Below are 26,629 nucleotides of genomic sequence, written 5' to 3'. Positions count from 1 at the left end.
TCCATCATTTTGTATTTTCAGTTAGGATTGTTTTTTCCATGTGCATCACTTCATATTCATCTGTTTTAAATCTCCTATTTCTTGCTATCATCCAGTTCTTCTGCTTCAAAGCCCGTTTATTACTCTTCATGGTTGGAACTTGTCTTGACTACCCTCAATAATGTATTGTCACTGGACTGCTGCCTGCCAGCTCACCTGTTTGCCAGGCCATTTATGAACATTTTGAACAACGCAAGTCACTGAACCCCGCTGCTGACTTAACTCTGCTGTTAGAGCTAATTGTTTACTCATACTTCTTAGTGACTCTTTCAAAGAGCAGCAGTAGAAAGGACTACCCCTAACTGGGAAGGAATCAGTATAGCTTTTACATAGTGCATATGCACGCATATGTGCTGGGAGGGGGGTTCTGAAATGACGCCATTACCCATTTGCCTAAAACTTATGGAAGCCCTTGCAGGAACAAAACCCAGCTTTCATTATGTATTTGTCATTTCCATGGACACCTCCTTTAGCTTGGTTTTCTCTGAGTGGAAAACCTTATCTTTGCTGTGCTTAAGGACACTGGTGGCGATTCTCCAGATACAGGTGGCTTTTAGGATACTGTTTGTTAAGGTTAAATTTCCAATGAGTTTTCCCTTGTGGTGCCCGTCATCAGTGCAAAAGAGAGCACAGTGCTTGAGATGACCTGCGTTGACTCCAACAAGGAACGATCAGTCTTTGAGCATCCTTATGAGAAACTAAAGGAAAGTTTAAAAAAAAAGAAAAAAAAAAAAAAAAAAGGAAGTAGTAGAACTACATTCAGGAGTATCCTGTGCACTCACCAAAATGGAAACAGTTTCAAGTCCAGAGAGTTGTTCTAACAGTTCGAATACGTGTGAACCGCAGCATTTCTACTTTGTGCTGGAGGGGTTTCATCCTGCAAGAGCTAACTATCCTTGCGTAACAGGCAATTGTTTTACAGTAAATCAGTAGCAAATCAAAGAGTGAGTAGCTTTTACTAGAAAATCTTGCTACACAGAACTCTGAGAGAAGGTTCCTGGTTTTTTTTCCTTTTCTCCTCAGTGTATAAGAACAGAAAAATCTGCTCAGAGTTTTCTGAGAAGTCAAGTGATGGAAGAAACAAGAACAGCAAGGACATGTACCAGTAGTTCTTTGTTTATACGATGTTTTTTAGGTAGCATTGGGGTTGGCTAATACACGAGGAGAACTGGTTTCTGGAAAAACAGGACCCTTCCCTGACACATGCATTTTGTATTACTTTTTTAAATTCAAACTGGAGGAGATGGGCAGAGTACAAAAACCTTTTCTAACTCAAGAAATTGTGGTAAAACTTCCGTATTTTCTGCTGGACACTTACATTCTACAGTGTGGGTACTGCCCAAGAAGAGACTCATAAATACATAACATATCCTAAACTGAATTGTAAAGACTAATAGATTCCTGTTCTGGAGGGAAAAAAAGGTCATCTCTCTAAACTTAGACTAAAAGGAGTTTGTCAGATATTTTCAGTGATATTAAGCAACTCCTGCTTTCCAGTAAAGCTGGAAGCTGTTACAGCTGAGAACCTTTGAAATTTGCTGTAGTTGGAAATTGCCTTATGTTTTCCGTTATAAATATTTTTCTTTTGTTTCTTTTATTTAGAAATTTTTCAGTTGTGGACTGAGGTTTTTCATATGAGATAACTGCTTAAAATGAGTAGTGTTTTGAAGCTTCCTTGGGACTAGCATATTTGTCTTATCAATTCAAATTTCCCTCCCTCAGAGGCATCAGTACTTTTTTTCTGTGACAGTGTTGAGTTATACCCTCCACCGGCACCTCAGGTTTACAGAGCTTTTTTTGAAATTGCTCATTTGAGTATGCACCTATGTGCCCTAATGGTAAAGAAAGTAGATTACTAATGTTGTATTAGCAGTGCTGGGGTTGTGGTTAAGATGGCATTTGTAGAAGCTCTCACAATGGTGGTTTTGACAAATGATTTACCTAACGGGATGAAGTTTTCTATGCTTGTTCTTATTCTGGAAGCATCTGAAGAAAAACTGTTCATCTCTCTGAATTGCATGTGCAATGTGAATTTAATCAGTTGATTTTAACATTTTTATTTAAGCTTTCAGGTTCATCAGTGGAGTTGGGTTTGGGGGGTGCTTTTTTGGAATTGCTGTAGTTTTCTGCATAGGCTGAAGGTGAGGTCTTGGCTCCATTCCCACTGGTAAGCTCTGCCAAGGACTTCAATGGAATTGTAATTCCTCCTTAGATGCTTTGTGTGGTGGGAAACCACGGTTATTTTTTTAATCTGGCTTCCTAAGAAAATTAATTTTGTTTCCTATGAAATCAGTATGATCATGTTGTCTGTGCATCTGTCATTTCTGCCCTACAAACTTTTTTTGAGCCTGCTGGCCAATTTCAAAAAAATTTGGCAGGAGGGTAGAAGTCTTGAAAATACAAAGTTCCTGTGAGAAGGAGAGGCAGATTCTGCTACTGCTACCTGAAGGAAAGGCTGAAGCCCCTGTGTAACTGTATTCTATGAACAGAGAATCAACATGGGAGAAAGACGTTATGAATATTCTAATCCCAGGAAGTGCTTTAGTCAGAATTCACGCCTTATTAAACATCAGAAAAAAAATGCTCTCTTCAGTCAAGATTTGTTTCCCGAGTGTATTCTCTGATGTCTTACAAGGCATGAACATCATTTAAAGCTTTTCCTTTGGCAAAGGCATTTAGAACATCTTTCCTGTGTGGTTTGTCTGATGTTTAATAAGGAGTGAACTCATGCTGTGCTGTGGCTTTAACGCAACTCAGTTAAAAAGTCAATCCAACGCAGTATAGAAGTCCATGGGAATCCAGACTTCGTTAGCTGTGCTACCCGTGAACTTTCTTGTTATTTATGCTGTGAATGGTCCCTATATAAGCAAATACAGGTAGGTAAACATTGACTGGCAGGTATTCAGGGATAAATAAAATACAGAGATTGCATCCTTGGAGTATTATAGATGATGTGTACACACATAAAACTCATGCCATATAAAGAAGTAATTCATCAACCTTTAGTAGGTCACGTCCATATATTGATATAGCATTAACATTGGTAACATTGCATTATACAGCACATGTGCAGAAGAGGACCAAATTACTATTACTGTGGGAACTGAAACTTCGAAATTCCTGATTCTTTGGGGTTTTTGGAAAAAAAGTAAGTGCTATTTGACTTACTGTTACACATTTTGTATATGAACATGTGGTATGTATGAGGTTCATACAGATGCAGGTGATTATATGGGTAAAGGCAATATCTCATTTTATCGCTGAATTCAAATAGACATTCAGATAAGGATTTACGTGTTCAAGGTTATAATAACTGAAATCTCTATATAGTGCGTTGTATCCAGGATATACAAATGACAAGTTTGAACCAGCATATTTAAAGAAAAAGGACAAAATAAGAGCAATTCTTGGATTTGCTGTCCTTCCTGACATCAGAATTAGATTTATTTTTTTTAAAGTCCCCATCTCCCTATGGCTTTCTTTTTTTGGCATTAAAACAATCTATTAGGTACAGTAATTCCAAATCCTATGGTTCTAAGCACATTTTTATTTTAAACCAAGGTGGATAAGAATTTACCTAAGTAAACAAGGATCAAATATATCATTCCCTCATCTGCATTACAAAACAGGTGCTTTTTTAAACCCTATGGCTGATTCTTATCTGAAGTGAAATTGGGCATGTATAGTATGCTGGAACTGCATTGTTACTCCGAGCTCTTAGTGAAAGATGGAAAATCTGAAAGAAGGAGATGAGTAAGATTTCTGTGGTGTGAGTGTAGCCTCTGCAATTTTTAAGGAAAATTAAAATTGACCAGTAGCCAAGGAAACAACAACTATAGTAGTAATATTGTATGTATAGTAGTAGCAGGGCTCCAGGCATTTGGAAGAAAGAAGTCCAATGGACCGAGGCTGTATGCAGGAAGGTTTAGATTTAAATTTGGAACTGTATTTTGTTGTTCTTGTAGGGTCAGTTTTCTATTTTCTTTTTTACTCGAACTTTGCAGCAGACCTAAAATCTTCATAAGTTAACACATTCATTATAATTGACTTTAAAACATCCAATGGTGGCCTGTATGTTGAAGGCAGGAAACAAAAGAAAAAGCAAAGAGCATATGATTTCTGAGAACTTCAGTCTTCACAACAAAATAATAACCTAAACATATTGAAGGTTTCATTTTTTACATTCTTTAGTCAATTCAAAAATAACTTTCATGAGTGACAAATCTTCACAATAAAAAACGCTTGCAAAATTGTCTAGGTCCGAAATCATGCACTTCTGCAGTTACAGCTAGATAGTGTAGACAGTGTGCAATGTCTTCTTTAAATTTTGTAAAGTGAGACAATGGGTAACCTGCAGCTAGTATCCAAGAGGTTTCATTGCCACTGTGACGTTATTAGCTGATGGAAGGAAGAATTTTGGATAAACTGAAATGACTCAATAGTAAACTTCACCTTGAAAGATGCTGAGGACCTCCTTGAAAAATTCTGGTCATGCTGAGCTTATGAAGTAGTCGTGAGTTCTACTTTGCTTTTATTAGCATATAATAGTATTCATTCCCTGACATACATTATATGATGGATTGTATATGAATGGATTTTAAGCAGTCTCTGCGCTATACACAAATTGTATTATGTGTTGTTAAATGCTTTACATCCTGTAGGGGAGAAGGTATTTTAACGAGACATGTAGTCCTACTTAAGTGCTTCTATTTTTAAATAATCTTCTGATGCTCCATGTTTTTTCTGTCACTCTTAGCCATGTCTCTTTTCTGGCTTAAAGAAGAATGTCCCATTTGCTCTGGATTATCCCAAGGAAATAGCAAACATTAATTACGAGTTACTTCCTGAAGAGGTGTAGCCTTCTGAGTTGAACTGAAAGTACGGGGTGCTGCCATTTGTAAGGCATTTTTCATTTTGCAAGTGCTTTGCAGAGGTCAGGTGTTGTTTGGGTTTTTTCTAGCATGACCTCTGTAAGTATAAGTCCTCTGTGTATTTTTCTAGTCTGCAAAGACTGGGAAAGAATGGCTGTGGTTGTTTCCTCTTCATTTACCCCAGAAACTATTGGCAGAATTGGGTTAAAACACAGAATTTGTGGCTACTGATGCAGTGTAGTGACTTGATATTAAAGTGGAAGATCATAAACTTTAAGCATGCACGTGTGAAGAAGAGATTTTGAAGAGGAAACGATCAATTTTAGTTTGTACAATTTAAATATATTACTGTAATTTGTTTTATAGTTATGGTGATTTATCAAATGGCATTAACACAACTTTGAAAAAGATCATCATGCAAGCTGGAGGTTGCCAGTTGTGTCATTTAGTGACAGGGATGGAAGTGGTGAGGAAAATCAAACTGTTTGGTTGCTTAGCCTCTTTCTTAAAGACTTTAAAGAAATCAAACTTTAAAGAACTTCAAAGAAACAAAAGTACAGGATATCTAAACATATACATGGATAACACAGAAGATTCCAACACCGTGCTAATATATATTGCTGGTAGAAACAGCCAAATGCAATTAGAATATAAGCATCCTCAGCCAAAAATTAGAATATTTTCACCTTGAGCATAAATTCTTTTTTTGTAACACATTGATAGGTTAAGTTAGATTAAGTATTAAAACCACCTTCTGTTATTTAGCCATCCAAGGTAATAAAAACAGCTTCCTGATCATGGGCACACATAGGGTAGTGTTAGCAGCCACTCCACTTTTGATTTAATAAATAAAAAGTTTTGTCCCATGTATTGTATAATGCGTGAAAAGTTGCTAAATCATTGAAGTGATTTGAGTGAAGGAAGAGTTCTGTTAGAGTTCCTTTAAATGTCAAGTCAATTAAAAGCTGATATTTTTAGGAGATCATTGCATACAATATGAAAGTTTAAAAAAAAAAAAAAAGAGGAGAAAAACTTACTCCTTTTTGGATGATCTTTAAAGACCGCTTACAAATACTGGCAAGACATTGTAGTCTTCATCAGATTGAGTGATTATCAGCCTATAATCTAGAAGTCTCAATATAACAAATAATAATATTAACAGTTATGTGTCAGAAGGTTCGAGCAAACAAAGCGTGAATGTAGTGGCATTTGTTACACAATTATCTTGGAAAATAAATCTCTATTGACCAGTGGTAGATCTTTGACTTGGAAAAAAGCCACCATTGACAGAAAGGTTTCTTTGAAGTAGTTCTCACTTCTTGTGAATTTTAGTTTTAGTTCATAGAATGTCCACCATTCAATTACTTATTTTACCTTTTTTAGTTATCCTTTTAGAGTGTATTCCTAGCAGTATTGGTTTTACACTGGCATAGCTGATGCATTTATTACCAGATACAAAAATCAGTTGGTGCTTTTGATTTTTGATGGGATAGAAGAAAGAACTAGTTGGGAAAGAAAACAAAAGAGAGATACTGCTTTCTAATATTTTAAGAGTGAGAGAGCAGGAAAACAAGGTTCATGCTATTTTGTATTTTAATCCATTCCTTCATTATTCTTATTGAAAACTTCTCTGATTAGTGCTTGAGACAGTGTAACATTTTCTTTCTTTTTTTTTTTTTTTTTACATATCTATAGGGCTCAAGAGCCTTAATGTAATTTCCAAAAAATAAAGACTTAATTTAGGAAGCTATTTTAGATGTAGAATCCTAATATCTTCAGTCTTATCAAAAGACAGAATGTAAATTATTTAAAAGCTGACAAGCTTTCTGAAAATGTCATTCTCCAACTAAAAAGGCTAGTTTATCAAAGCATCCGATATTTATTTGTAAATACATCTACTTGCAGATACCGTTTAGGCCACCCCATTATCTAAGCCCTCAACTTGCAAATGCACTCAAGCCCTTAAACATTAAGTAACATTAGTCAAACCCTTAAAAGGTGATAAGGTGTACTAACTGAACGTTGGGATTTTTGTCCTTCAGTGACCACGTAAGTATTTGCAGTTTCTAAGGGAAAGATGGCCTGCATTAAAGGAAGCTTACGGGATGCAAGTGTGTACATTTGACTCAGGCCTGACTGATGTCTGTATGTGCATTCATAACCTGTTTTGGCAAAAAAGGGAATCTTTGTGAAAAGGATTTTCGCTCCAATCTTTGTCTCGTAGCGTGTGTCGTAATGAAACTGCTCCATGAACAAAATCCAAGCATCAGTAAAAATGAAATCCTGGGAACGCCTGTATTCACCTTTTGACCAGCTAAGCACTGCTCTAAGTTGCAAATTATGAAATTCCCAGTTTCTTGTGCATGTATGGGGTCCCTGCTTTGATTTTAACACAATGAAGACCTGTGGTTTTATTTTCTGCCTTCCCTTTTTTGTTTTAAAAGTAGACCTGTGTCTGCCTTGTTACAGAAGGAACCTTTGTTACCTCTGATGTAAACCAGGGTTTCAAAGCACCAGCGTTTTCTTCTGAGAATTATTCCCAGTCTTCCCACCTACCAAAGGCTGCCTTTGTGCAATGTGATGCATAGCTCTGCTTCCCTCTATTTTGAAGAGAATATATTAGGATGAATATTGAATTATTTATGTTCCTAGGAACAAAACACACTTACCCAAATGCCTGTGGTAAAGATTCTGAAAGGGGCTGTAAAAACCATCCCAGCAGATTCATAGCCTCTCGTTAAACGAGTAAGGGTTTAACATGGTTCTTATTAGCTTGTCAAACCACAGTGGCTGTGTTTACATGAAAAACTTATGTTCGCTTGCCTTGCGTCCACATGTGAACATATTTGGCTTACATAAAACCTGAGCTCACTAGGCCTCTTGGAGCTTTAACGGGAGCACCAGACCAGACTTGTAGCATTCCACATCGTTTGTGAACATGAGATAAAGCCAGTTTCAAGATCTGAGCAAGAATGCCCCTTAATCATGCTGCGTACACATGGAAGTCAATGTCAGAAGCCAGATGTATGAAAGAAAAACGTTTTTCTCCTCTAACTTTCTGCTTCCCTCAGGCATTCTTATCGATGACCCAAATGCTCAACTTCATATCCAGAAGTTTTCCAGCATGTTGCTCTCATTTCATTTCTGAAATTTTTCTGCAAGATTTCTTATCCTTTCAGTACTTTGCATTTCTTGTTCTTCATGTAAGCTAATCAAATGTGATGTTGGTGATGCAGGGGACAGGATGTTTCTTACACGAAAGGTTTCTACAGATAGAAGAGATCCACAAATGAAGATTGCTGTCTGGCCCGAGGAGAACGGAAAAAATTTCATTATGTGGGAGAAGTCTACAATACAGCACTATTTTAGCACAGAGGCAAAAAATAGTGTGCTTACAAAATGACTGTGTCACTGGAAGTGTTAGGCATTAAGCAATATCAGGAAAAGATTAACAATAAGACATAATTACTGTAATTTGATTAGTAGATTAGGGAACATAAATAAAATAAGGAGCAATATAAGCAACTGCAATCATAAAATGTAAAAGGCTCCAAGTTATAGGAAATGACTGTTGTCCTTCAGAAAAAGGTAAGAACAGAAGGCAAGGAAGGAAATGGATTCGTACAGTTTTTTGAGACTCATTTTTCTGCTTCATGATAAAGATACTGCTGGTTAGCTGGACTTAGTACAAGTACTAGAAAATTACCTGCCATGTGACCAGTCACAATATAGTAAGCAGGATGTTATTGCCAGAATATTGATAAGAAATTATAAGTGTATAGGGCATATGTTTGTAAATATAACTGATACCATCTTAGAACAGTTATTAATTTATGTTATCCACTTTATGGACAGATAATAAGAGAAGATTCACATGGATTTGTGATAAATATTCTGTTCAGTGGGATTGTTTGGGAGATCTCCATCACTAAAGCAGAGTAGATTATTAAAGAGTATTTTAAACAATGTGTAACAGCTCCCACGCTTCAGTGCAAAGGAATTTTCAGTGATCATCACCATAAATAAATCCTCAATCCTTTCATTAATTTATTGAGTCCTACTGTTTCAGAGGAGAATACTGCTCACAGTGTACCAGTGGTCTAGTTTTCTTTTTCTTGATTATGCAAAAGTTTATAATTCCCAGCTCCTATCTTCATGCTACGTGTAAGCCATTTTTAGTTCCTTTGAGACAGCACTTCAAGTCAATACATTTTTCCCTTGAAGCAAAAGAGCCAATGTCCAGTATTTTTTTTACTTCCTACTTAGAAGACCCTCAATATATTCACAGTTAAGGTGCTTATAAATATATCTGCAACACAGGTAATGCCATTAAAAGTACATTTCTGAAAAACAGGAAACTGAAAAGTAAAATTTCAGGTAACAGACTCAACTTTTCCTTCTTCACAGTCCATTTGAAGGAGAAATGGGAATAGTGCATCATTTTAAACAAGTTCCTGGTTGTGCATTGGCATCTCAAATCAGTACAGGATGAAAAAGTGTTGTAATGAGGTTACAGTTCAACCTTTCTTCAGCCAAAATCTTGTTCTGCCTTAGTTATGACAAGTCTCCAGCCTCTTTCAAGCTTGCTCTTCTTCATGAGATCCGTACAGAAGACAATTGCAGTACGTTAGGCTACATAGTCTTTCTCCTGGCATCTCGAATCATTTCTTTAATCTTCACGTACTGCTTTTTTAACTTCTTTGGAAGTAAAAACAAAATAGGACTGCATAGTGTTCTCTTTTTTTTTCTTATCTGCCCATGTTTCTTATCTTATCTGTACTTTTTTTTGTTCAGTGATGTTTGCTGCTGTTCTGGGTTTCTTTCCTACAACTTTTTCTGGTCCTTTGTTGGGGTTTTTTTGGCTATTTCCTCATTGCATTTAATTCTCTGTGAAACTCTTCTTTGACTTTTTTTCACTTCTCATTCAGATTTCTCTTAATTTGCTGCCAAGATTCCTTTAAAAAATAAGCAAAATGCTTTGGAAATATATATTTCTCCATGGTAAGTGTTTAAGTCTTAAGTCTCCTTGCTGCGCAATCCGTGCTTTTCCTCCCTTGTCGTTCAATTCCTGCTTTTCAGTTCCTCACTGTGTTGTGTTGTGGAGTGTGAAATACTGGAACGTACAAGTTCTTCAGGACAGGAACCATGCCCTCCTCTTTAAACTGTGAGACACCTAGCAACATGTTCAGGTCGTCTTATAACTATTTTCCTTCAATAATACTGTGCTGATGGAGAACTAATATTACTAACTAATACATTGGGGGGGGAGAATCTACTTTTTTGAGATCATAAAAAGTGTCTTTAAATTTAGCTATGTCATTTGTTATGGATTTCTCATTATTATTTGCAACCTTTCCAAAACCAAACTGCCTTGAATGACTGAGCATGTTAAATTCGTAGTACACCTTGCTGTTGGGATCTTTTTTGTTGAAAAATTAAGGAGGGCTTAAACATACTAAGTTGCAACACAAAAGCAACCTTTGTTAGAATTTTTGAGCCTTATAAGAGAGTCACACTCTTCAGAGCCTGTGGAATTTTTCATATTCTCTTTTTGAACCTGTTCGTACTGTATTATGAAAAATAATTCTATCTATTAAGCATGATGGGTTTTTTAATACTTTGAATCAGTTTGAAATATATTGCTTTTATACTTTTGACTTTGATTTTATATTGTCAGAATGAATAAGTGATCAAAATTTGTGCACTGTGCAGTGTTGTGGCTTGATGGGCATGGTGCTGTGTGGTGTTGGGTGAGTTGTTTTGGGTTTTTTTTGTGTGTGTGTGTGTTTTGGGGTTTTTTTTGTTTTTTTGGTTTGTTTTTTTTTTAGGTTGGACTTGATGATCTTACAGGTCTTTTCCAACCTTAGTGATTCTGTGATTCTGTGATTCTGTTATGGAGTGGTATTGTTGACACTGGTTAAGTTAACCTGTATTTTAAAACACGGCATATGTTGAAGCCTTGCTGATAATTTGTGTTGCACTCGCTTGAAGCTGTCCTGAAGCTTGTGCTTTGAGGTATGATGGAGTTCCCAGAGGGCAGTTGACTCTGCTGGGCTGCCTGCCTGCCCAGGGTGTCTGTCGTAAGCTTCGGATTAGTTTATAGAAGTGGGTCCCCTTACCCAGAGAAGAAAGCAGTGTGATGACTGCTGTAGGCAGAGTGCTTGTATACTGCATGCTACAGCTGTGTAACATGAAGTGTCCGATCAGCTGCGTAATAAATGTTATCCTCACATGGGTTTGTTTCTTTAGGGAACGTGAGGCCTGAGGACAGTGGAGAACTCCCTTTTCCATCGCTGGCTGCCCAGGTTTTCACTCATTCAACACGTCAGTGGAAAACTTTGTCCTCTTTATGCAGAACCTTTCTGCATATAAAGACCCATTAAGCAAAGGAAAAATCCCTTCAGTCCTGATTTATCTGACATTGAGGAAATACTAACGTTTTCAGACTTTTATACTATCAAGAAACAGTAAGAAAAGCTTTATACTGCAAGAGTATCTGTTCTCTCTCCTTCCAGCTCTTGAGTCTGGCCAGGGAAGGGAAGAAAAGAAACGTATTCTAATTTAATTATAGGGTTAGCTAGCTATTCATCTCATGCTTCTTGGGTTTTTTTTTCCTCGAGGAGGAGTAGAATCCTGGGGACAGAGCTCCTATCCCCATACATCTTTCAATATTGGATCACCCAAGCTAGTGTGTGTGTGTAAGTCTGTTAGGTTAAAGTCTGCTAGAACCCAGAATCTGTACAGTTAATGTAAATCTTTCCTTGGTATAGCCACTTTGTCTAAAATGGGAAATACATTCTAGAAAACGGCTTTTTTTCTGACAATTTTGCCTGCAGCAGAACACAGAAATTGGAATAACCACAGAATCACAGAATCACTACGTTTGGAAAAGACCTGTAAGATCATCAAGTCCAACCATCAAACAAAGCAAAACATTAGCGCTTATGGATGACTTCATCCCACAGTTTGTGTACTATTCTATGAATGTTATTAAACTTCAGTGTACTTCAGTATAAGCATCTGGACACTGTTAGGTGGGCAGAGCAGCAGACTGGTTGCACTAACTTCCTAGTACATACGAAGTCAGCAGAAGAGCTACAAGTAAAGCTCAGCAAGTCTGACCTGCAGTTTTCTGCACAGTCTCTACATTTTAGTATTTGCTTTTTATGGGGATTAATTTTTTTTTTTCCAGTCACTAGTCAGGAGGAGCTCAGAGGTATTTACCCTAAACCTCTAGTAGGTCAAGGGAAAAAATATGGTATTATTCTTTCAGCTTTAATGGTCAGATGTTTAGTCTGAGTTTGACTGGGATTCTTTCTCCAAATAAGTAGATTTGGCATAGTTTTCCCTCCAGGTCTGTTTGTGATTGTATTTTTTTTCTGTACACTCAACAGTGTAGATACCTCAGATTATATCTGGTGGCTGAAAACATATATTTCTGTTTTACCAATGTTGAAGTAGAAATAATTACAATTAAGATTTGTTTATTTAAAAATAGAATGGAAATTTTTTTTTGGACACACTCCACCTTGTAATAGATTTGAGTGGACAAGCAATATTTTAATTACATTTGCTTTAAATGGAGTATTACTAGAAAGGGGAGAAAACACTGTCACAAACCTAGACTGACCGATTTTTCAGTAACAAGAGTAATGTTCTTTTATTTTACTGTTAAGCTCTGTATTGCTGATCGAAGCACTATCCCAAGGCTTCTGCCAAGCACCACGTTGTTCATGTGATAGGGAGGATTTGGTTATGGTCGAGCAAGTCTGAAAAATAGTAAACTGACAGCAAATCTGGGATCATGGTTGGTAAGGCAGCTTTTGTGGTCACGTGCTTTTATTTGATGTGGTTCCTCGTGTCTCCTGTGCCAAATGGTGTAATGTACTAAAGTGATGAAACTGCAAAAGAAAAAAAAAGTGAACTATTTACTTTAGCAACAAAGGAGAAAGAGAATGGGGAAGGAGATCAAAGCCCATAACATGAGTCTCCAAACAGGAAAAAGGAGCAAAAAGAAGGGAATTTCTTTCCACATGCTTCAGGCTACTCTTGCTTATAGCCATCATGAGTAATAAACCCTTTAAATGCTTGTGTAGGTCTGCAACGTGCTTCAGTTTCAAAACAAGGCAGGTGAAAACTTACAGAGAGTTAAGAAGGGTGTATCCTGGTAAAAGCAAGGGCTATAGTCTATAGAGTCTAAAGTCTACTTTCCATCACTAGTACATAGATTTGAACATGTTTTAACATTGGCCACGCTGAGAGAAAAGCTCTTAGTTATTTTAAACCAGTATAAAAAGTCTTTTCATGCAGAGGCAAGGGTTTTTTTATTTATTTACGTTTTCAAAACTAGGCAAATCTTCAACTGTATCGCTCATGATCATTGAAATTGTCATTTCCCTATTTTATGTTGGTTTTGCATAAAGAATACATTGGATTATGAACATTGTTGAGTGCAATCAGTATTATGTACCACTTTCCTTTGGTATAAAGCTCTTTAATGCTACGTTCACACTGTATTCAGGGATATGTATGATTCTCCTTACAGTGCTGGACCTCCTTCCCAAATACATGTTTTTTACTCCTTCCTCTCTTGGAGCAAAAAAAACTGCCATTGTGGAAGGTACCTCCTTTTAAAAGCATGAAACTTTTCCGTAGATGTTCTTTTCTTTGTGATACTTTTTTTCAAATAAAAGCTTATGCAATTTTGGGAGATGGGGAATGGTAACAGGTAAAGGCAGAATATATAGACAGTATTATGTGTATACAGGTGCTTAACTGTAGTACTGTAACCTGTGTTAGCACATAACTTTATAAACTGTGATATTTTTATTTTTGTGGGACCCTGCAAGATATAGGGGGTAGTCTGAAATAATCCTTATTTTTCAGACTCAGCTCAAAAGTTTCCCAGCAATGTAGAGAAACCTGCATTCTTCTGCTCGGAGAAAGGAGGAAGCAAAATGGATTGCAGGGAAGAGGTGGGGTGACTGAAAGGAGTTTAGGGGAACTACACATGCCCAAGAAAGCATGGGGAGAGTTGTAAGGAAGGGGGTAGGGTAGGGATGGGAGTAAGAGCATCTTCCTTCATGCCTTTAAGTCTGCCTTGCCTAACAACCCACTATTCTGAGCTTGGGACTTGGAAGTACCCCTCTTCTCTAGTGAAGTGATGTTTTTAAAGAAGGGGAGATAACTGGTTCTTTACACATAAATACTCAAGAACAAAAACAGTCGCTTCTGTAGACCTGTGAATTAATGCTATGCCTTTTTTTTTAAAGGTTCATTTATTGAGAAAGACATTTTAATGTAATAAGCTATCAAGAAATGGGAAAGAGTTCTGCATTTTGTATGCGGGCCAGAATAAATAGATCCATTGAGAGACAGACAGAGCAAGTCACTTGGAATGCACCAGTCAACAGCAGAATGTAAACATACTCCAGCTACGCTCTCTGCACTTGTATTTCAGTGTGTTGCAGAACAAAACTGCTATTAATGCAGGCTGACCGCTGCTCTTATTGAATTCAGTAGTGAGTTCCTCACAACATCTAGTTTAATTCACAGACCATGGATCAGAACCGCATTGTATCCAACACTCTGGAAACCCAGGAAGGCATGAACCTGCTGCAAAAGAGTCTCTGGTCCATCTTAAAATGAGGAGTATGAAGTTGGTTTGCAGAGCTGAGTAGGTTTAGAGTAACAGCAAGTGAATAAAATGCTGAGGCGAACAGATCTTTGTCTCAGTGTTCCAACGTGTTCATGCAACCTTATCTCATAGATAGGTAGATCTGCCATGTATTTATCTTCATCCGGTACCAGTCCTAATGAAGTTGCATCCACTAAGACTGTTGCTTCATGAATTTTGATAATTATAGAAAGTCACTATCAGAATCTGTTAGAATCTTAGCCTTTAAAAAGTAGCAGGTTACTGGAAAAAAATGGTGTAAAAATCAAACACAATTCAATTGCTTGTGCTGAAACTAGACTTACTCTGGCAGCTGTAGGGGAGCAATATTAATTAGTTTGTTTAAAAACAAAGTAACTTCCTCGTCATATCTCTTGATGGTTTTTTGTTTGGTTTTTTTGGTCGCCTTGATAAAATGAATGTCACCAAACCTTATAGTGTGATGTTATAGTTGTTTTTATTCCTGGGTATAAAAATGTATTTTATTTGTGAGGGGTGTATAACAGTGATACCAAGAAGGAAAGCTTAATCACAAAGCAGGTATATTAAGATCTATGCTCCAAGAGGCTCAGCTATCTGTAAAGCAGGTCTGATGTGCAGGAATCTTTAGCTTGTGCTGGTGAAATCTCTTGGCAAATAGAATGTCCTTGACTATAAAAGGCTTCTTATGCCATTTTTTGTCTTACACATTTTCTTTTGATTGGGCTTTGAGGGACATCAGAAAGCAGCATTAGATACTGAGCTGCATGCTGAAATTCCCTTGCCTAATTTTCTCCATTTTACATATTTGCTGGCACCTTTTACAGGTCCTTCTTATTTGACATTGAGTAAGTCACTTCTTTCTTCAGCTGCAGATTTATTATAGGGTCAAAGGAATTATTATTGCTTCTTGCCCTGTCTCATGAGGTACTGCAAATATGTTCCTTTGGCACGACAGAGACATAGTACAGCATAGTAAAATCAAACTCTGAGCAATAGCTTCCTTATGTGTTTAAAAATAAAAGATAAATATCAGTTTCATAAGGCAAATGAACCTTAACTGTTGTATGTTTATAGAAAGTTTTGAGATGGTCAGAGGCAAGGTCCTGTGCAAATGCAGTATTTTATTAAAATATTTAATAAGCAAATTCTCTGACCCAATAGAGGGAACAAAGATGCCTGTCCACTCTTAATTTTCCCTACCCATAATTATTTCTACAGAACATAAATTACATATTGTACAGCTTTATTCTGTTTTCAGAGGATAATTATACTAGAAATTCCAGCCTTCTTTCTGTGGAGGGACCTCTTTCTCAGAAACCACACCTTGTAGCTGTTTGTTTTTCATTTGAGAAAGGTTGAATTCCCATTTATGTCAACAAGTTTTTATGGATTGACTACTTTCAAAAGATAGATACAGGTAAAATGGGAAGCCCTTTTTCACAAATCATAGTATTTCAGTCTGGAAGATGTGTTAGAAGCTGATGATAGAGGAGTGGAAGCTTTTTTGCATGTGAAATCTGTGAGAGATTACTCCTAATTTCATGCCTGCTATTGTAATGGAGGGAGGTTGTTGTAGTCATCTGAGCATCTCCAGTAGGTATCTCCATGCTGAGGGGGATCTTGAACTTGGTTGCAAATAAGGCAAGGCGGGATGCAAAACGAACAGTAGCATTTGCTCTGTGTATGAGATTTGAGGCTTTTATGGTTATATTTATAAACCTAAGCATTTAAGGACTTTAATAAACTGAAAGCCAGGGTCTTAAAGTAAGGTTCACAACCCACTTGTAACATACCAGGAGGGACAGGTCTTTCATTCTCCAACATCAAAGACTGATGGACCCAGTATACTTTCAATTTCCTAAGAGCAAACTACTGTTTCAGAAATGTTCCAACTTAGTAATAAACTCATAGTCATGCTTCACTGTTTCCAACATCCACAAGTAGCAAAATTATAATCCCGTGTGAGTAATTTTAGTAAAGGGGTAGCAGCAAGGAAACTGAATATTTAAAAAAAAAAAAAAAAAAATCCTATTCAAGTCTTACTTCTGCTGGAAAAGTTTGTTTGGTTTTTTTATTTAGCTGTGGTGTACTCAAGGCTTTTTTTTTTTTCATTGTTGCATATGCAAAATCCAGACCTGCAGAACTGTTCCATGTGGTGAACAGTCTGCTGAACCCAGACTGTTTTCCCTGAGTAGCAGATTTCCATATAACTCATTATGAGTTTGGGGTTTTTTGATTTATGTAGGCTCTATTCCTTCAAAGGGATGTACGATTATAGACCTTTATACCTGCCAAAGTGATATCTTATCAAGAACTCAGGAAAATACAAGGGCAGGTCTCGTTAGAGAATAAGAGCCTTATTTTGCAGAGAAGAACCTTCTTTCCAGCCAGTTTAATCTTTCATGGAAACAGCATGTGAACAAGAGGCCACAAAGTAATTTAGCTCTTGAAGCTTTTTAATTGTACCTAACAAGGTTCTGGATGTTTAGTGAATGATGTAAGCCACAGTGTGTAATGCAAATTCATATCCCTTTTGATTCGTAAAAGACTATAAGAAAGATTCAGGTCAGTACTGCTAAAAGAAAGTAGCATGGACTTTAGCTGGTTGTTGTCTCCTGCAACGTAATTTAAACAAAAAGTGCTAGATCCTTCCACACCAAAGAAGATGTTATCCTTGGCAATAGCAGGCATGCTTCAGTCTTCCATCCTGTGATAAAAGCAATTGATTAAGGTGCCTAAATACATCTCTGAAGTTATATTAATTCTGTGGATTCCTACCATTCAGATTTCCAGTCTGTGCATGGACAGAGTTAATATCTTTGTTCCTATTATTTCCTTCTGGAGATGAACAAAATCATAGAATCAGGGAATATAATCATAAAACAATGTAGACTGGAGGGAACTGCTGGAGGTTATCTGGCCAAGCCCCTCCTCGGAGAACGGCCAGCTTAGATCAGGTTGTTCATGGCGGTTGTTCAGCTGAGCTTTGAGCACCTCCAAGGACGGAGATTCCCCAGCCCCTCTGGGCCTGTCATCCAGTATTTGATTACTCTCATTGTGAAAACGTTTTACCTAACAGCTAACCAGAACTTCCTTTGTTGCAACATGTCTGTGTTGCCTTTCTTTCTGTCACTATGCACTTCCAAAAAGACTCTGGCTCCATGTTCTCTATATTTTTCCATTAGATAATTGAAGGCATCAATATGCCTTCAATAACAACATGCCTTCAACTACCCTCTTTAATATTCCCCTCTCCCCAACCTTCTCTTAAGACTGAACAAACCCATTTCTTTCAGCATCCCCCGTTACATCATGTACCTAACAATATTTCTGGCCCACTGCCCCCTTGATCTAGTAGGTTAACATATGTGTTGTGTTGGGGGGCGCAAAACTGGAGTAAATAGCATAGCTGACGTGCATCTGGCCATCTATTACGCCTCAGTCCAAATTATTTTTATTATTCTTAGCTGGTTTGACTGAAGGTGGCATTTTGAGTAATTCAAGACTCAAAGTCCTTTCCTCCAGCTATAACAAAATATCTTAACTACAGTGCTCTGCATCTTATTGATGAGGGCTAAGAAACAGAACTGCTTACAGTGAAAAAGCTATTTCCTGACAGAATGCTTTGCATTAGTGATACTCTGGATTAAAGTTGTTTAATTACAGTGGATTGGGGTATAACCTGTTTTTATAGATGATACCACTCAATACTTTTTATATTGCCACAGCATCAAAAACACTTCCTCAATCATGGCCCTTTGACTTTAAACATAGGGAAAAAGGACAGTGTAGAAATCACTTTGAAATCCCAGGGACTATACGTGTAATGTACTGTTAAATTAACTTCTATTTCTAGTGCGCTTGGAGGATCATCTGCCCTTCACATCCCAGCCTTTCCTGGTGGAGGTTGTCTCATTGACTACGTACCCCAAGTATGCCAGCTTCTAACAAATAAGGTAAGTTAGTAAAGAGAACTCAATTTTCCTTTCCCTTATGTGCTGTGCTGTACTGTACTGTAGTAACACACTATAGCATTTCCATAGACATAGTTTTTCTTCTGCCACGTAATCCAAGCAGGGCATACTTAAGGTGAATGGATATGAATACCGTCTTGATAAGAGTTGAGCACCTAAGCAGGGCATTGAATATAATGACTTTTTTAGGTAAGCAAGCATGTTTGGGATCAGATCCTGGAGTGGATTTTTCTTATTGTGACATGTAACAATAGTAAACACAAATGTGTAGTTTGTGTATTATTTTTCCAGTTGGAAGATACCTAAGTTCTCATACCATAGTCATCATTGTAGGTTTTGAGTACTTTCAGTAATTATTTTTCTCAGATGTTTCATCCAAATGAACTGAATACTTGGATGTTTATACAGCAATAGCTACTTAAGGTTATTGAAAAGGTTGTGTTCCAGTTAGCTTGGTGTTTAAACAAAAAAGAGCGAGTATAGTGTTTTGAAAGCTTCTCCATTATTGAAGTGTAATTTTCAAAAGAAAGCTTAGGGGCCAACATCTAGGAATCTGCCTATTACAGACCTCCTATTTGTATATTATTTTTACCTTCATTGTCCAAATGAGGAAAATAATTTTCTCTTTTAGAAAAAGTTCTTCAAAATGTGTTTCCATAATTATACTGAAATCTATCTTTAGAGTTATTTTTGTTGTGGTTTTCTGTTAAAATTACTTTCTGTTTTTAAAATCTGCAAGTACAGAGGACTGTTTTTATCCTTTCTTAAACAAAGTCCCTTAAGCAAACTTATCATATGTTTTCCTTTTCCCAAAATAACATTTCAGATCCCACAAAAAGCCTTCAAAATAATTGTAGTTTTTTATAAAATGAAATAAGTCTCAATTTATAAATAGAATTTAACTTTAAGGCGTTCAAGATAGCTCTCAGCAATGATTGTATCAAGGCTTTTTCAAAAAATTTAGGAAAGCATTTGTCAGCCAAGGAATCCTAGTATTACCATAGCCAAGAAAAGTATTCTTCCTGTTCTTTTCATGTTTGGTGGGGAAAAAAGGCTTTTAAAATGTTAGTTTTCATTCTGGAAGGCAAGGGGATTTACACAGGGAATCACATATGGAACCATACCATAAGTGCTTGAAGTAACCAGTTGTAAACGAGATGCTCTTGCAGCCTGACACCACTTGCATTGTTTCTGTTATGGGTCAAACCCTGTTCACACACTTCTGCTAAGTAATCCCATTCAAATCAATAAGAAAACATACATGGTGAGAGGAGAATTTTGCCTTAAGTCTTCCAAGTTTAGCGTTGTTGGATTTTATCTGTGCCAAGATGGAAGTCTTTCAAAACCCAGAATGCCTCAGAAATTGATGCTCGCAGTTGAGTAGGTGGCTCCCTGAGTCAGTCTGAAACCACTGAGAGAGCTTAGTGTTAAGAAGATTTTGTTGGAGGTGCAGTCTTCAGAAAACACCCAAGATCAGTTGTGAAATATTTTTTTTTTTCTTTTATAACCAGAATGTTATTTTGACACTTAACCAACTGTCAGTTCAGGTAATTATGATTTGCCTATCATGGCTTCCTGCTCAAACTTCAGCGAGGCAAGGTCGCGCATTTCTTTTCTTCACTCTTTATCTTGCATAGTTAAACAGCGCTTCAATATATTTTGAAAGACTAAGTTTCACCTAGAAGTGAGTGAAGAGATTTCTTTACAAGATTTTCTGTGTGCAAGATCCACTGTTTGTTTTAAAGGCATTTTAGGATTCTTTAGGGAAATCATGCAAGCTAAATGTAGAATTCAGAACTACTACCATGTCAAACATAAATCTTCCTTAACAAGGAATATATGACAAATTGGGAGCATTGGCTTTTTTTATCTTTTTATAGCTTTGGATTTGTTTCTTTCTTTCTTTTTTAAGGTACAATATGTTATTCAGGGATACCATAAGAGAAGAGAGTATATCGCAGCTTTCCTGAGTCACTTTGGAACGTAAGTTTTCTTTTGATGCCTTATTTTCTGTAGCATGGGGGGAAAGTGTTGTTTTCTGCACATGGTCTTTGGTTGTGTGACTGCTGTCCACTGGATAAGGTGAAATCTGGTCATTTTTCACAGAACGATGTGTATAGGTTGTCTCTCTGTAGCAGTACTGGAATGAAGTTCAGCGTTACTTCACTTCTGTGCCAGTTGCTGATCTGATTTTACTGGAAAATGGCTGATGATGGGAAAAGGACAGTAGGGATTTTCTCCTTGTGCAAAAAAAATGTGCTCATTTCTGAATAAATGACTGGAGGGGTCTTACAGTAAGAGGCAGTGACTGAGGTGGGAGGACGGGGAAGTGGGTACGGTTCCAAGCCTTGCAGGAGCCAGAAACCACTGCTCGACATAAAGACAGGACTGGAAGATCAGCTGCTCCCACCACCAAGCAGTATCTTGTCTCTCAAGAGAAAGGGTTGTCAGGTCGTGTTGAATTCCTGTAGTTCAAAGGTCCATGACCTGGCATGATGACACATTAGCTTCACAAATCAAGTAATCAGGTGTACCTCGGTGCTGTGGAGGGTAGGCACTTTGGTTTCCCATCTAAATCCTTACTTGAGCGAGAGTCCAGGAGCTGATGCGACAGCGACTGCCTGACCAGCAGTGCTTTGCCTCATTGTGAGGAGGGGGTTTCTGCTTCCGAATGGTGATGCCAAATGACATGGATATTCGGGAGCCCTTCAAATCTCAGGTCTCTCAAGCAAGGGTAGGAAGACAGGTGGCTTCTAGCATGCACCCAAATTTTATACAACTATAGATAGATAACAATGACTTGAATTGGACATATGAGTAGAGAGTAGATGCAAGCTCAATCCTTATGAAAACAAGATATTTCTTTTTCTTCTGAGAAAACTACAGTATAGAAATGGCCCAGGTGTGCCTGTGATTTCATTGCACTTGCAAAGTGGTTCGTGAGTCCTGATACTGCTTGAGACTTTTAGAAAATACTAACTCCTGATGGTTGAAACTTTTAATCTGTCAACTGAACAAGTCTCCTGTATTTATTTTTTTGTATGTTCTTGTGCTTTTCTTTTTTTATATATACTTTTTTGAATTTTCAAATTCTTAGCCTGCGCATTTTCAATTTTACCTTGTCACCTGCTACAGAGTTAATAAATTCTCTTAATCTGAGTAACATGCAGGGAATTTGTGTGTGTAGCGTTTTTATCAATTTAATACTGCAGATGCATCAGTCGGTCTTCTTTCATTCTAAAGTGTATTTGTATAAACTGAACATGGCCTTTCTGCAGGTAAGAAACTCCAAATACCACAGCATAAATAAGAAGATTATTAAGATTAAAAGTTTAATCTAATTTTCATTTAGCTAGAAAATTTTAACTTAATAAATAAGGCAAATACTGGAAGTTTCTGAACAAACCAACCAAAAAAACAGTCCCTGTAATACAGAATTCATATGTTTATCGCTCAGTCTTAGAATGAATCGTAGGTAAAAATAGTATGAAATTTTTTGTATTTTTTGTTGATAGTGGTGTGGTGGAATATGATGCAGAAGGCTTCACAAAGCTTACTCTGTTGCTGATGTGGAAAGATTTTTGCTTCCTTGTTCACAGTGAGTAACTCTCTGCCTCAGGCATAAATGTCTATCCTCTTGAAGATCCAAGTTCAAAAGGGAAAAAATACAATTACAGGAAACAATTTAAAAGTTTTAGCTATTTTTATCCAGTGCTTAATGTATTTTTGTTGTGACCATGACACTTTGAAAGCACAAAATCCTGATTGTATTTGGAGAAGGGGAGAGGATCCACACTGATAAAAAATGGTCTCACTGATCCCTTTCTTTTTATCACCTAAGATTTCCAGACAGTAATGACCATAAGAGGTCTAGAAAACTCAAACCTGAAATTACAAAACTTCCATCATACTAATATGATTTACGTTGTGGAAAAAAGAAAGAAAACTGATATTTTTTGAAAACTTTTCCTTATATCTTTACTTACTCTTCAACTACAACTGAGAATTGGTCACTGGGCATTTGTCTTCTGTGAGATGATGGTTCTTTATGTACAACCTTCTTGAAGATTTCCTGCCTTTCTTCGTCCCCAATATGTTTGGCTTAATTTTATCAGTGTTAAAATGCCTGTGGATTTGATTCTTGCTGTGGGATAATATAACTTAATAGATGCTGAAGCAGTTAGATTTCAGGGGAATCAAAATTCAAATTTCTGTTAAATAACAGAGTAGGTTTTAACTGTGTAATATTCAGAGTGCTCAATTTAACTGGCACGAAAGCTACAATTATAACTGAATAGTTTATGTATTAACCCTGTGGCCTTAGAAATCATACAGTGGCTTAGCTGTGTAAGCCATTGCATCACCCGCTTGTTGAACAGCCCACTGCAAAAACATTTATGTTCCATGCATTGAAGGATATTGCAATTGAAAGGATCGAAACCTGCACTTCATTTCCTGAGTGAAGTAATGTAAGGCTTTCATCTCTTAACCACTGACATAACTATGTATATTATGGTTGAATATTTAGCAAGCGTCTAATAGAATGTCTGGGAGAGATAGCCGTAAGTTGAAAACTGTTCTACTTAATTTATTTACTATAGTATGTAGAGGAAGTATTCAGAGGAGAATAAATAGGTCAGTATACAGCAAGCACCATGGCAAATCAAATGAAAGGAACCATAGTAAATTCTACTGGCATCTAAATTTTGGTTAAAATTTTAGGTTTAATTGAGATTGTGAGATATATAAACCCTAACATGAGTTGTATTTCCTTTAAAAGATGCCTTCAGAGATCTCAAAAATAACTTTGGTGGTTTTTTGCAACTATTTGCATTCAAAGTTACAAACTTGTTTGGAAACTAGGAAGCAAAACACATTAGAAGTAAAGTGAAATTATTCAGAATAGTTTTATTGAGTAAACTGAATTAAAGATAAGAGGAGGGAAATGGGAAAGTAGTTCTGAATTGCCAAAGCCCAATAACCTCAGAACAATTTCACTTGCTAAATAAATTTATTTGTGCTGTAGTTATAGAATGAAGAGCAAAGTCTACCCACTCTACCTTAAAACACAGGAGAGCTACCTAACTGCAAACTTAATCATTAGATTAACCTAGCTGCTGAAGTTATTATATTAGATCAAAGAGCAGTCAAAGGAACTGTTGCTTTAGTGGTTTAGTTTTAAGAATTAATCAAGTGCTTTCAAATATATGACAGAAGAAATAAACATTCGGAGAAGTTCATGCATCCACATGGAGGGGAAATCATTAATTAGGCTTAGTGCTTTTGATATTGATACTGTTTATGAATAAGTCTCAATACGAAGCTTTGTAAGTGAAATTCAACATACTGCTGATTTCTTTCTCGTTTATAAATCAGCTATGATTAGTTTATGGAGATAGGTATTCCTTCATATTCTTGTTCCTGCATACATTCTGTGTATTTATACAGTATATAAATGTAAACACAAGTTACATTATCCATGCATAATTAAGAATTAAGTAGCCTTATTGGTATGGACACAAGAATAGGACTCCAAAGCAACCTGTATATAGGCTTTTCAAAGACTAATTTTCGTCTTAGGAGATTCTTAGGTTATCAGCACAAAGGAGATAGATTGACAGAAGTTGGACCAGTTGCAATAGCAAATGAAACTTTGCTTGTGTTAGTGGTTATTTGTTTAAGACATCTTGAAAAGGACAGATATTAAACTAAAAAGGTTTAGTTTCACTGAACAATATTTTGGGGGATGGAGAATGTTCGAAGCTGCCAGCATTTGTTTCTTAAGTTTATATGGGATCTCAGATTTAGGTGAAGTTGGTGGGAATACTCGCTGCCACTGACCCTGGTTAACTGTAAGGGATTTCAGGATCTGTGTGGGGTAATATCAGTGACCCAGGAGGTCCAAAGTGCTGGTCATGTAAAAGCTAAAGTTTAATTAATGAGCTTTCTTGCTATGGGAGTGCCAACTGAAGTAGCTTTTTGTCCACCCTCTTACCTGTCTGTGCAGTTATGTGGTTACCTCTGTCAGAGAATAGATAGAAATAGGCAGCATCTCAGCAAGAAGGAGGTTTTTGAACAGCAGGGAGAAGCAAGCAAGGGGCCTAGAGCATTTATAGGGTTATAGGAGGTTATACGTATGAGTATTAGGCTTCGGGAGGATACCTACTTCTGGATTGAGGGTTTTTTGGTGTAAGTCATCAGTGCCGGCTTCTGATGCATTCCTGTTTGGATATTGCTATCTGCACACGTTTGTCAGCAGAGCAATTTGTGCCAATGCAGTCAACTTAAGCGGTTTGAATTGGTGGCCTGAGCTAAACAATTGGGGTTCGCTCACATAAACCTCTTTTGGATCTGGATTAGCACATCTGTCCACAGCCTCAGACAGCAGCTTGGAAAATAAAGACACAGACAAAGAATTTTTGGTAGCCATGTTTGTCAGATGAAGCTTGGGAGGAGGGGAAAAAAAATAGGACATTTTGGGAAAGAGCATTAGTAGCTAGGAAGACAAGTTTACACTGCTGTGCAAAGAAAGTGCAGTTTATTCCAATAGTGTTCAGAGAAAGAGGAATGTATACGTACCCACTGTAAATAAACAAAACTGCACTGAAGAAGTAATTCCTTCTGTCGGTTCCCTTTCCAAGCAGAAATAACTCATTAGGCTTCAGATATTGTTTCAATCATTCAGTAGAGCAACAATAATCCTTAGAATTTACGTAAATGTTATTTTTTCAGGCCCCTGGTGTAGTTTAAGATGTTACCTGCCCTTTAAAGGAGATTGCCCACCTCTGGAAAGTCAACAGAACAGAGCTAATGAGCATTCGTCAGCCCCTTCATCTGTTCCTCCAGCAGCTGTTTAAATAAACAAGTTAGACTTTGTGGTAGTAAATGGCTAGCAAGGAGGTTTGGTAAAGTCTTAAATGGAAGATTTTTCCTAGATGAACGTGTGTCTGATTGCTTAGTGTTTGCTATTTCGGTTTAGGACAGCTTATGTGAGAAAGCAAAAGTATTTTCTTTCATCTAAGATTGTATTTATTGTTCTTTTTGAAATTGCTTCTGCAGATTCCTATTTGAAAAATCACATGCCTACCACACTAACTCCACAGTCACTGAGATAATAAAAATGTTTAAGAAATAATTTGTTTATCCGAGCAATTTGGAACACAGAACATGAGACTGTTTTGTGTAAACATCCCTGTAAATGTTTCAGTAAACCTTTATCTGCTCATAGTTTTGGCTATAGAGCCCTTTCTGTTATATAGGACCTGTAGATCTTGTTAAATGTAAACATGAGAAGTAGCTAGGGTTTGTTGTTTTGATGCAGTATTTAATGCAGTTGGAATATGCTCAATGGCTCCTGTGTGCTACCGGAATATGAATAACCATTTGAGTGGGGTTGGTAGTTTTAGAGATACATTTTTTCAGTTTTCTGTCATGTAAGACTTGCTACATACCTTTTGGAAACCGAAAAGAAGATAGCCTTCAAAAATTGCTATTCTTCATCAATATCAGTGCCTGGCAGTCATCTCAATTAACTCTTAAAATTCCAGGAAAAAAAATCTTTGGAGGAAATTAAGATTGTATTGGCTCTACTTCTTCAGGGGAGTTAGTCTGATTATGAAAGAGAAGTGTCTTCAAGAAAAGGTATGGAAGAATAAACTGTTGTCTGCCCAAGTCATTTCTTAAAAAAGGGCCAAGTGTTGAGTGGAATATTTACATTAGATCACTTCTGTGAGCTTTTATCTAATGAGGTATTTTGGCTTTTTTACATAGTGCTTTTATTTTATTCTTCTTATTGTTCCTTAAATGAAAATGGGAATTTATGACTCTGTGAAAACTAAGGGAGAAGGAGAAAGAGAACATGACAGAGTGAATAGCAAGGTATAGGAGAATAGAGTGATGTCTGGTAGGGTCAGGAAAGCAAGATAGTTCAGCAGAAATGTCAAGCATAACTAAATGTTTCAGGAGTATAGTATGAGATCAGTTCAATGCTGATAAAAAAAGTCTGCAAAGATTGCATAGGGATGTCATTTTGTTCTTAAATGAGAAACTGGAGATTAACAAAGCCCCAGTGATGTAAAACTGGCTGG

At 37.0% G+C, this 26,629-nt stretch overlaps 1 protein-coding gene across 2 annotated transcripts in view; it reads left to right on the top strand.

Moving 5' to 3' along the window:
* BABAM2 (BRISC and BRCA1 A complex member 2) overlaps positions 1-26,629 on the top strand; it is a 178,331-nt gene that overhangs the window by 116,024 nt on the left and 35,678 nt on the right. For both annotated transcript variants that reach the window (XM_059835711.1, XM_059835714.1), the window contains exons 8-10: positions 18,425-18,524; positions 20,455-20,525; positions 22,058-22,140. In XM_059835711.1, coding sequence (XP_059691694.1) covers positions 18,425-18,524; positions 20,455-20,525; positions 22,058-22,140 — 254 coding nt within the window. The remainder of the gene's footprint in view (positions 1-18,424; positions 18,525-20,454; positions 20,526-22,057; positions 22,141-26,629) is intronic.

Source organism: Gavia stellata, chromosome 2 (assembly GCF_030936135.1).
Source record: "Gavia stellata isolate bGavSte3 chromosome 2, bGavSte3.hap2, whole genome shotgun sequence".
NCBI classification, from domain to species: domain Eukaryota; kingdom Metazoa; phylum Chordata; class Aves; order Gaviiformes; family Gaviidae; genus Gavia; species Gavia stellata.
The sequence above is the reverse complement of the archived record's forward strand: the minus strand, read 5'-3'. Positions and strand labels throughout refer to the sequence as shown.